Genomic DNA, 11,978 nt, shown 5'->3' with positions numbered 1-11,978 from the left:
GGCTCAATCCCGGAGTAGCGGATCCCAGCGGTCCCCACCTCGCCTTCCTCCAAGACACCCCGGCAAGACCTGGGACGCTAACACCCTCACCTTGGCCTTTCCACTCTTATCGGCCTGCCTGCCTGAAAATCTTGCCCCAACCGGCCCCCCCTCGCCCTCGGAGAAGCTCGCGTCCTCAACTTGGCCTCTTGGATTTTCTCTGCTGGGGTCGTGACTAGTGGATATTCCTGCCGGCTGCGGCGGCCCGACTGCCCTTTTGTCTTTCCTGCGTGACCTCGGGGGCAGGCCCTGGTGCGGAGCGTCGCCAAGGACGCCTGGCGGGAGGCGGGATTGCCGAGCCACCCTCCAGCGAAGTGCATGTGTGTCTGCAAATCGCTCTCGGCTATTGGGAGCCGGCGAGGGCCGGTCCGGGCTGCGGCGAACCAGGGAAAAAGCGCGTGAGCTGCGCCCGGCACTCCGCAGCGCCGCCCCGCGCCCCCCGGGCTGCGCGCCTGCCCCGTGCGCCCCCGCGCGCCATGCTCAGTCCCCGGGCACCCTCAGCCCCCTGCCAGTGGAGCTCCTGCGCCTTCTAGTTTCTGGGAGCCCACTTCGATTGGGGCCAGCATTCCTATTGCGACCCTTCCTCTGCCTTGTACCCTCCCCTCTGGAATCAGATTTGTACAGGGAGTGCGCGGGATCGTAGTACCTAACCCCTCACCCCTCCGCGCAACTAGCCCCTGCATCTTCGTGGCCTTTGGGGGCCTCAGCTTTTTTTTTTTTTTTTACCGCCAAGTCGATCCTTAGAAGACAGACGACGCCTCATCTCCTTCCTTTGCTCTTGGCGTCTCCTTGCAGCCTTGGACCGGACGATTGATCTTCAGGACCTAAAGTTGCCCAAGGAGCGTCTGCCCTGCTGGAGGCGGTTGGAGAGGGAGGAGGAAGGCGTGTGCCAGCGCTCGCTCTGCTGTCTTCAATATTACTGTTGTTGCCTCATTATTTTCGCACATTTTCACCGGCTATTCTGGACTGCTAGCCCCACGCCAGGCCACTGGATCTCGAGCGCTGCGCGCTTCCTCGGAGCAGCGACCTAAAGAGAAACCCCGGACGCCGACGATCAAGGAGGCGGCGGGGGAAGATGCGCGGCGTTGGCTTGCAGACGCTGTCCCTGTCGCTGGGGTTAGTGCTGGCGGTTCTGAACGAGGTGGCGCCACAGGCGTGCCCGGCGCAGTGCTCCTGCTCAGGCAGCACGGTGGACTGTCACGGGCTGGCGCTGCGCATTGTGCCCAGGAGTATTCCGCGCAACACAGAGAGGCTGTGAGTATGGGCTTTTTCCTTGCCTTTCCCTCCCGCCGTCGGAGTCGCATACCCTAGCCTCACGACTAGAGGGACCAAGTGGCTCAAGGACCTTTGCGTGAGGCAGCCTTCCTGCCCGCTCATCCTGGGGTTGGGCCCTCCAGAAGGGCGAAGGGCGAGAGTGCGCACTACCCAGGGAGGGGGCACTATCCCGGGAGGGGCGGACCCATTGGCAGCCCCGCCGGACACTCGGTCTCTTCGTCCCGTTCGAGTCCCACCACGCGCGAGCGACTTCTTCTGGCTGGGAAGCTGGGAGGTGGGGGACAAGTGCTTGCGGGTGCCTGAGGCGAAAGAGACGCGACTTTGCTTCTCTGACTCTGCAGACGAAGTCACATTGCAGTTGTAGACACTCGGGTCGGTTTCACAGCTAAGTCCCCTCTCTAGTGGTGGAGGACTGGCGCGGGGACTCGAAAGGGAAACCTCTGCTTCCCGGCTTTGTGTCGCTGTCCCTTGGGCGGGGGGGGGGGGTGGAGAAGGGGCCGTGCGGCAGCCGGGGCCGCCCGGGGGCGCTTCGCACAGGCCGTGGAGGGAGGGGCGTCCCTGGACGGCGGCAGCTCGCCCGGTGGCCGCCAGCCACCCGCCACTCTTTCCCCGCCCCCTCTCCCCGGGGAGGAGGCGGTGGCAGCCCCAGGGGATGTGGCAGAGCGGGCACCTGCAGAGGAGGACCACGTCCCCTAGTCCAGGCGAAGTTGGAGCTGGTTCTCCAGCGGGCACCAGCCTAGTCGGGCTGCCTGCTTCGGGAACCCCGCGGCCCTCGGCTGCTCCCTCCAGCCCTTCCTGCTGAGCCCCAGTGTCCCTGTCCACCTTTCTGGCAGTTTTCTGCGCTTCTTCACGTGGCAGCAGCTCCCTTTCCTCCTCTCCGCGCTCCGCTGCCCGCAGACATCCCCGCCTCCCTGCCTCTGCAAAGCTCTAATGAAGAAGTAAACGCAGCCCTGGTGGTGACGGCCCACGCGCTCCTTGTGGGAGCTTCCCGAGTTCAGGGAAGTGGAGCATGGAGGCCATTCTCTTTGTGAACGCCGAGGCCGCCGCCTCGCGCCGCCCCAGCGCCCTCGGCGCGCTCGGCTCGCGCAATTGCGCGTGGGCCCCGCAGGCGCAGGCCGAGGGCGGCTCGGGCCTCCGCGCGCGGGCTTTGCTCCCCGGCCCCTTCGCCCCGGGTGGGGGGCAGTGGAGAGGACCCACTCTGACCCACAAGTCTCCACCTGCGCGGCCCGTGGCGCCTTGAGTGGTTCTTATCCAACCCATTCCCCTCGCCCTCAGCAAACCTTTAAACGTTGAGCTCCTTCTTTTCTTTGCAAATAGTTACCTCTGGCCCGCGAGGCGCACTGGGCTACCCCCCCTTTCCTCTTTTCTTCCCAGACCTGCAGTGCAGAATAAGTTGGGGCCCTACCCGGGGTGTCTTGTCAAAATGTGATCCACCACATTTGGCTTGGGGAAATTCAAGTTTTGTTTTTTTTTTTTTTTTTAATCGAATAGCCATAAGACTCCAACCATTCTCAGGAACAACTTGATGGTACTTTGCTCAGCTAGGAAAAGCGGGTCGGGGAGAAAGGCAGAGAAGCAATGCAGAATTCTTTTGAGCACTTGTCATTCCATGCTATTCAGAATAGTTTAAACTTTAAACACTGACACGTCTTACTCAACAAAAAGGACTGAACTCAGAAAAAATCAATTGCGTTTCAGAAGTATTCCTAGGAAGGATCTATAAATAGTTTCAAAAATACTCATTGCTGCTTATAAAGTTCGATCACTGAAAAAGTGAACACTTTAAATACAGATTTCAAACATGCTGTTTAAAAGTCGAAGGTAAAAGGTGGTAAACTAGGGCCTCCTGCCACGAAGCAGAGCATTGAAACCACAGCAAAACCTGGTTTTGCTTCAAATGATTGGATCCGGGGCAAGTTTAGAATCTTGACCTAATATGCCAGAAAGGGGGCTGTGGCTCCAGGAGTAAAACTGATGCTGAAATCTTTACAAAAATGTCGGGGCCTGAATACTCTTTCCGTTCTTGCCCTGGCTAGTAGTTTTCACGGTGCAGTCACAGCGGGGTTCCCTGAGCTGCAAATGAAGAGTTTAGTTTTCATACAAACATAGAATTGTTGGAAGGTAAATGCCTATAAATGCAAGTCTTTGAAGTGCAGTTCTTTTGATGGCATGCTAATTTTTTTCTTTGCCTTCAGAAGTGTAGTTACCAAAATACCTAAGAAGAGTTTTTCCTTTTTTAGTTTGTTCTTGAATAGTCAAGTATTAGAAAATTGTTTCAACTTCCTGAAGGAAACTTTTGGGAAGCGTGCGTAGCAACAGTAATAAAATAACAGTGCTGCTTTTTAAGAATACCTGTGGAAACACACACCCTTAGAAAAGCAGAAATTGAAAGTGCTTTCATATACACACAAGGATGCAACAAAAGAGAACTTACAGTGATCATATACTCATTTCATTTTCTTGTCACATGCCAGTGAGAATGACCTTTTTAAACCTAACACTTTTTTTTTTAATTTATTTCCGAGGTCACTCCCTTCTTTTTCCCATTTATTTTGTAAATTACTTAGTAACTAGCATTACTTTGTACTCTTAAATTTTACTGTGTTTAACTTCAAATGAATAGATATGAAATTGAATTTTCATTTTCTTGTGTTTGCAGGGATTTGAATGGGAATAATATCACAAGGATTACTAAAACAGATTTTGCTGGTCTTCGACATCTAAGAGTTCTGTAAGTGTGATTTTTTTTGTGTTTTGGAGAATTTCTGCTTCATTTTTAAGATTATGTGTTTCGAATCAGTTTTTGTCTCAGTTTCGAAAACTCAATGACAGAAACACAAAAGTTGAAAATATCTTGGTTTGTTTTCTTTTTTGTTTATTACTGTACTTGAAATTTCAATAAAAAGTTAGGCTTTTATTTTAAGGTTGGAAGTGTGCCATGGAAACAATATAATAGAAATGACCTCAAATGTTTGTTATACCATACCCTAAGTGCTTAATGCATATAAAAACTTAGAATAACTGCTTTCACAATATGAATAAGTAATGTAGATATTTGATACACTTTTAGGGTTTTAGATTAATGAGAAAAAATTCAAGTGGGTCTGTATTTTATTATTACTTAATAACGTTCAGGCTTTTCTGGGGAAAACAATGACATATAGTTTCTAACTTTAAACTTAAGCAGTTCAGCTCATCAGCAGAGAGCCTTTGTGGAAAAATACTTACCTATAAAAATACATTGGTCCTACTTTAAAGTAATTTTTTTTAACTTTGTAGCTTTTCTATAATTGTTGCAGTATGATTACTTCTCTAATTAGTGGGTTAAATTAGTAGTGAGTTAACCATCATTTGAGATTCAATATTTTGTAAAATTGGCTTTATCCACAAAACTTTGACAATATTTACATCCCAGTGGTTCTATACTTTTGACCATGGTGGGTTCAGGGTTCATGTTTTAAGAAACACATATTGGCAGTTATAAATTCTTCCAATTGCTAATGTATATCCATAAAGTCAGTAGAAATATGTGTGTGATGAATTACTAGATACTGATTCTTTTAGTTAAAACTCAGTTGAAATCAGGTGACCACGAGACAGCTATCAAAGCTGCAGTTTTTCGGATCGCGCTTCAGGATAGGCCGTAGTTTCAAGTTCAGAATTTTGACTAATCAAGTTCATGAGCAACTCCATTAGCATTTTTCCATGCAGGTTTTGTGATGGGTATGCTACTTATTTTCCCTCCCCGAGTTCTCTGCAGTGTATCAGCATTAAATGGGATATAGGCTCTCAAACTAGAGCAGTATTTGGCCTTCATCAAGGGAGGGAGGCTACGTGTTTTCAGTTGCTGAATTGAAACTTATTAAGATGGTTTCTGGTGACCTGAAGTTTCATGTTATGTTTTGCATTTTAGGCAGCTTATGGAGAATAAGATTAGCACCATTGAAAGGGGAGCATTCCAGGATCTTAAAGAGCTGGAGAGACTGTAAGTATTTTCAATTCCAAACTTATGACAATAATGTAACCGTGTTTTTAAAAATACTTGAATTTCAAGGCACCGTGTCTTCAATTTCATGTTCTTGCTTTTGCAAGTTTACAAAAGAAAGCGGATGAATAAGTGGTCTTCAGACTAAATGTAAAAAGTGCAGCTTCCGGATAAGTAGTTCTAACTTGTATTAAAACTCAAAAATAGAAACTTACTTTCACAGAGGTGCTTACTTCCTCAGCAGCCGTTGCGTTGGTCCTTGCACATGTTTTTCTTACTGTTCATCTAGCTTGTTTAACTTGTTTATCTAGGAAGAAGGGTGATGATTTATTTGCATTATGGAAAAGATAAATTTCACTAATAAAAAAAAATAGTTATTTAAATTTTCATACTGTGGTTTTGTGTGTCCTGAGTGCCATTTGAAGAAATGTTTTAAATTCTTACTGATAAATATTTGCTTTTGGATGTTTTGCACTTATGGTGAACATTGTTAATAACCTCTGTTCACAGTTTTACTACATGATCTCACAGTGGCTTTTGGAATACCTCTGTTGGAAAACGAATTTCAAAAAATAGTAGAAATGGAAGTAAAAACTGTGTTACCAAAGCATGGTCATCATTAATTCTTTTTTTCCCCCAGAAGATTAAATGTAGACTTCAGACATCATAATATTACTATTCAGATACAAAGTCTTATAAAAATTGATATACAGTACTTGAAGAGTATTATTATATAAAGGATAAAGAGAATTTTTAAACCTGTGTCTGAAATAGAATAAATGACAGGCTGTCTAATTTGAATTATAAATTCCTTGCTCTGATATATTTTGATTATCCAATTTTGGTAGGTTTGCATTTTAAGGGCATGTAAAAGCTTCATTAAAAATAGCAACAATTATTTTAATAAGTTTCCATATCTGCCTTAATAGTAACTTTATGTAAAAATTAAAATTTTATTTATAATACTGAAATACTACATTCATTTTTAGGCATGGGACATATTCAGATTTAGCAGGCTCAAGGGCAAAAGTTCATTCTGTGTAATTGTCTGTAAGTGGAAAAAAAAATCCTAAAATATTTGTAAATACAGTGTATAGACTACAGTTGTATCACATCAATGAATTAAACAGAGAAATGTCTAATTTATTTTGCTGTAAAACTTCTGATAAATATCATAAGCTAGAGGACATAAGTGTGTAATTTGAAATAAATGTAAACATGGCTACCTTGAGCTAGTTTTGGGGGAAAAAAAGATAAGATAAACCTTTAGTTAACTGTATAATAAATATATTTGTAAGTATACTAATATTATATCTCTTAAAATATAAAAATACTCCAGAAGTATTTATTCTTTGGCCTCTTTCATAGGCTTCCGTGAATAGCTAAGTCCAGCTGAGTTCCTTGCAAAGGTATTTTAATCTATCCATTTAAAACAAAAACTATGAATATAATCTAAATGATTGGTGAAGTGAATAGGTAATTTAAGATGATACGTTAAGCGGTAAAAGATTTTTTCATAAATAGCTTTTAGAAATCACATGGGAATATCGATATTTTTATTTTTAAACAATTTCCAAATCACTGAAGGAGACTTGATGGCTTTTCATGCGATGTCTTTTTTGGTTACATTGTCATTTTAAATATTGTCAGAAACATTAGGACAAAACAAAATTTCCCATTACTTTCCAGGGCTCTTTTTAAGTATCATTTGAACTTTATCTTGAATGAATTAACTTTCCCCCAAAATTATTAACCAGATGCCTTCTGATTTGAAATTCAACTAGAGTTCTAAGTACTTACTATTTTTGATTTTTACTTGCCCTGAGATTGTCACTCCATCTCAGAACAGTCTTCCAGTCTACTAAAGACACAGTCCATTTCATAGTGGAAGGAGGATTTGTAATTTTGAATGAAAACTAATATATATGCAGGACTTCTTTAAATCACCCCAGCTGTGGGCTGAGAGCAAATATTTCATATTTGTGAGGAAAAGCTGAGAAAATTCCTTTTGTTTACAACTGCCAAGTCCATCTGATGGAAACACATTGTTATCTGACAGCCAATTCATCTCCTTGGGACTCTGGAATTTAAAACCATTTCTTAGGAACCTTGTGGATATACTTTTCAAATATTTATTTATTTATTTTTTAAAATATATTACATGGCAGGACAAGTTCTGTCTAAAAATACAAAGGTTAAAAATGTATTCAACTTGTTGTAAACAAACCATTTAAAATTTTATTCAGTATATTGTTTAAAACAGAAAACAAGACAAAATCTAAAAAAAAAAAGAAAGAAAACTCACCCAGAGAGTTCCATGATCAAATTACTATGGTGTGTTTTATACATTCATATTTTCGTTGGTGTCATTAACATCACAAAAATGGCATTCTTTTTATAAAAAGCTTCGAGAAACCATGTGAAAAATGGGAATTAATCATTGAGTTAACTTTTAGGTAACTCTACATTATGTAAACTTCTGTGGTTTTTAGCCCTTTAGATGCCAAATTTTCATTTGAACTCAATCATGAAACAGTTTATAAATTCAAGTTTATGTTGTTAAAAGCCATTCATATGGTCTTAAAGCAATTTAATTTTCATCCCGTGTGAAGAGCAAAATAAAATAAAAACGCTAGTTTTGTTTGTGCATAATGCAAGTTTCTAAGTTACTTTCATTTTAATGTGATAAAATCAAAACAATCCCAGTGGCATTTTATGGAATGCTTCAGAGTTTTAAGTTCTTTCTTCTCATTTTGTGTTCGATGAGTTTTAAATTGATCTAGAGAAAGAGAACAAAGAAGACAGAAGAAAATCCAAAATCCAAATCCGTTGCCATCGAGTCGATTCTGACTCATAGCAACCCTATAGGACAGAGTAGAACTGCCCTATGTGGTTTCCAAGGAGTGCCTGGTGGATTTGAACTGCCAGCCTTTTGGTTAGCAGGTGTAGCTCTTAACCACTATGCCACCAGGGTTTCCAAAATAGGACATCAAAATTTGTGCCTTTTAAGAAATTCAACTTTTTAATATGTCAGAAACTGGGTCATGAAAATTGAATTTGTAGCATGAAATAAGATCATTATTTCTAAGTCAAAGCATTATAATTAGAAAAAGAGAAGGTATTTTTCCATGTGAAAGAATGGATGAAATGCAGTGTTTTCAGTCAAAATGTTAAGAAGTAGTTGGATGTTAAAAAAAGGCAATCGTTCCTTCATTTGTTCCTCCCTCCCTCCCTCCCCTCCCTCCCTCCCTCCTTCCCCTCCCTCCCTCCCTCTCCTCCCTCCCTCCCTCCCTCCCTCCCCCGTCCCTCCCCTCCCTCCCCTCCCTCCCTCCCCTCCCTCCCTTCCTCCCTCCCTCCAGTTCTTCCTTCCTTTCTCCCTCCAGTCTTCCTCCCTCCCTCCCTCTCTTCTTCCCCTCTCCTCTCCTCCCCTCTCTCTCTCCTGTTGTATAGAAAACATCAGATGATATGCTCATCATCAGAACGTGCTTATGAATCACTGCAAAAGAGATCAGTTTTAATCACACCTACACACTGTGAGAACACATTACTTCCTGTTTTGACAGTTTGCTACTCTCCTCCCAGACCTAACATGTGCAGTGGCAGATTCCCTAGGATGCTGCGTATTGCCAGGAGTACCTACTGATCTGGGGTGGAAATTGAGCCTTGAGAGTGTACCACTTCTGTATTGCATTAGCAAGCCTTATATTGTTCAGTAAGAATGTTCAACTGAAATCTAATGTAGCAAAGGGTCTAGTTACAGTTAATTCAGTGGAATTTCATTAAGGAAAAACAAAGGGCAAATATGCTGCAGTAGAGAAGCAGAACCTTTGCAAAGTACACCTTTTCACTTTAAAAGATAACCTGGGTATGTCTGCAATAAAGTCTCCATGCAAAATTATTAATTCAAGATTCCCCGGCTGGTACATAATGTCCTAGAGGGTTAAAAAAAAAAAATCACTTTTTTTTTTTTTTCATTAAAAAAGAGAATCATTTTAGTTGCAGTGGGGCCGAGAACTTCCATGGGTGGGTAGGAAGTTTTGTTGTTCACTTAGAGTTTATGGGATTATGGCGCAGTCATTAAGTTCTATTTTATGACCTTTTAAGGGGACCCAGGCCGCTTGAGGTTTCCAGTAGTAAAAAAAAAAAAAAATCAGCTTCTCCTTTTCAAAGTTCCTTGATAGCACAAATGCAAGAGCCTGAGAAAGTTTTCAAAATTTTCTAGGATGTTATTTTTAGGCAATTGTGTTATTCCCTGAGACTGTAAAGTCAAATGCTTATATTATTGAATTATGCTAATGAGAACCTACGGTGCACCATGGAAAATTTTGGAGTTAAGACTTTGTGTGAGCATTACAATCGTGTTAGAGCCTTAACAATTGTGGAAATTGCAGAAGTGATAGAAACAAGTAATTGGACTGTTCATCTTTTGCCACCAAGAATGTGTAAATGGCTGCTTTTAAGACAAATATCATTTTAAACTCCTCAAATGGTATCTTTCTGTTTGAAATTACATTTTTCCTATTAGTTTTATCGTTTGTTACTTCTTTTTTACTTGAGAAGATGAGTCCTGAAAATATTATTATAACGAAGCCACATAAGATATTCTGGAAAATAAAGTTGTTGTTTAGATATTTTAAAATTTCTACTGAGTTGCTATAAAGAAAACATAGTAATTTAGTTTTCCAAAAACCAAACCTGTTGCCGTTGAGTCGATTCTGACTCATAGTGACCCTATAGGACAGAGTAGAACTGCCCCATAGAGCTTCCGACGAGTGGCTGGTGGATGCAAACTGTTAACCGTTTGGTTTATCAGTGTCAGCTCTTAACCACTGCACTACCAGGGCCCAAGTCTAAATGCATATACCAAACACCACATGCAAATCCGTTGTTGATGAGTTGATTCTGACTCATAGTGACCCCATGTGCTTCAGAGTAGAACTGCCTTCCAGAGGGTTCTCTTGGCTGTTACCTTAAGGAAATGAATCTCTGGGTCTTTCTTCTGCAGTGCCATTGGGTGAATTCATACCGCCAACCTTTCCGTTAGTAGTTGAATGCTTAACCGTCTGTACCACCCAGGGATCTAAATCCAAATGCAGTAGAGCTGTAAATTCTCTTAACACTGAAAACACTACAGCCTCCCAAAACCAAAAAACCAAACCCAGTGCTGTCGAGTCAATTCTGACTCATAGCGACCCTATAGGACAGAGTAGAACTGCCCCATAGAGTCTCCAAGGAGCGCCTGGCAGATTTGAACTGCCGACACTTTGCTTAACAGCCGTAGCACTTAACCACTATGCCACCAGGGTTTCCATACAACCTCCTGAAAGACTATATAAAGGGTACTTCATCTTTTAAGGTCATGCTAAGTTAGTTCTTGCTGCAAGCACCCACCAGTCATAACCATGTGAAGACGTTGTGAGGCTTAGCAACTCCTGTGTTCCAGGATTTTTGTTGTAGGTTTCTACACATGAGTTCAAGTAAAGAATATGTTGTAGAACAGGTCTGAAGGAAAGCTCCACTTATTCCCTGTTCATCAGGGACGTAGAGAATTTCTCTCCTGGCTAATCCCACTAGTCTATAGGCAACACATAACACATTCCTTTTCTTTAAGCAAGAGCACGTTGGCAGTGCTAATCTTGAAAAAGAATGCAAGCCCCATCGCAAAAGAATTCTTCTCTGGCAGCTTTACAGCTGAATTTAAAATCACTGCAATCATTTTTTGAGGAAGGCTCTTCAAAGAAAGTACCAAACTGTGTAACAAAGGCTGAATATGTAGATCCTGTGAGATAAAAATGGTGTCAGTTATCATTTTTCTTCTTATCAACTTCATCTCTGATATCCACTAAACGTCAATTATGTTCATTTATTTATAAATGACCTTAAGTATTTTATATTATGCTTATCTTTATTTATTACGTTAATTTCTATAACGTAAGGCTTTAATGCTATGTGCCTTGTTATTCCCTTTGGCAAGAAAATGAATCCATCTGAGAGGATTTCTCATGTGGTACTTTTTTAGGGGCCTTGAAGTTGAACGGTGGAGAGAAGGCCTGTTTGCTCTTCCAGGACCGTTTTATAAATTCTGAAGCAGCAAGGCTGTTTATTTTTCCCACATCTGTTTTGGGCTCATCCTTTGTGACAGTGTTTGCCGGATGCTGTCCTTTATGTCCTTTATGCCTCCCCTGAAATGAGTCGTTTAGTTTGCACTGTTACAATGTATTTGTGGAAGCGGCGATTGTCAAATATTTTACATTTAATTCTGTCATTCATTCATTCTGGACACCTTGCTCTTTGAATCATGCCTTTGGGACTGAATTCCACAACTTTAAGTGGAATGAGAAGCTTTCTCTCTGCAGACTTCATATTTATTGCCCTTACATTTTTTTCAAAGCAAGTTGTAGCTGTCAGTCTGGACGGAATATTGGAGGAAACGATTTCAGAATGAAAGCTTTGTAGCAATAGGGCTGATAGGGCATTATCGAAATAAGAGGAGTGTTTTAAGAGAATATTTCAGCAGATGACTCCATTGGATGCAAGCGAGGGCTTCGAAGCTGGCCATGTGCCGCCCTTGGAGGCTTTGGCAGTAGAGCAGGCAAGGAGAGCCTAGGTGCCCTGTTCTTCTTGTGACTTGCTCAGCTGTTGCTTGGTGCTTCATGGAACATTGGCAGGTGTTGTCTTA

The 11,978-nt window shown here is 42.4% G+C and overlaps 1 protein-coding gene across 2 annotated transcripts in view; it reads left to right on the top strand.

Moving 5' to 3' along the window:
• The first annotated feature begins 1,114 nt into the window (after positions 1-1,114).
• The window catches only part of SLIT2 (slit guidance ligand 2), a 417,531-nt gene continuing 406,667 nt past the window's right edge, over positions 1,115-11,978 (top strand). For both annotated transcript variants that reach the window (XM_049886437.1, XM_049886436.1), the window contains exons 1-3: positions 1,115-1,293; positions 3,974-4,045; positions 5,228-5,299. In XM_049886437.1, the coding sequence (XP_049742394.1) occupies positions 1,115-1,293; positions 3,974-4,045; positions 5,228-5,299 (323 nt within the window). The remainder of the gene's footprint in view (positions 1,294-3,973; positions 4,046-5,227; positions 5,300-11,978) is intronic.

Source organism: Elephas maximus, chromosome 5 (genome assembly GCF_024166365.1).
Source record: "Elephas maximus indicus isolate mEleMax1 chromosome 5, mEleMax1 primary haplotype, whole genome shotgun sequence".
Lineage (NCBI taxonomy): Eukaryota > Metazoa > Chordata > Mammalia > Proboscidea > Elephantidae > Elephas > Elephas maximus.
This window is presented reverse-complemented; position numbering and strand designations above follow the sequence as displayed.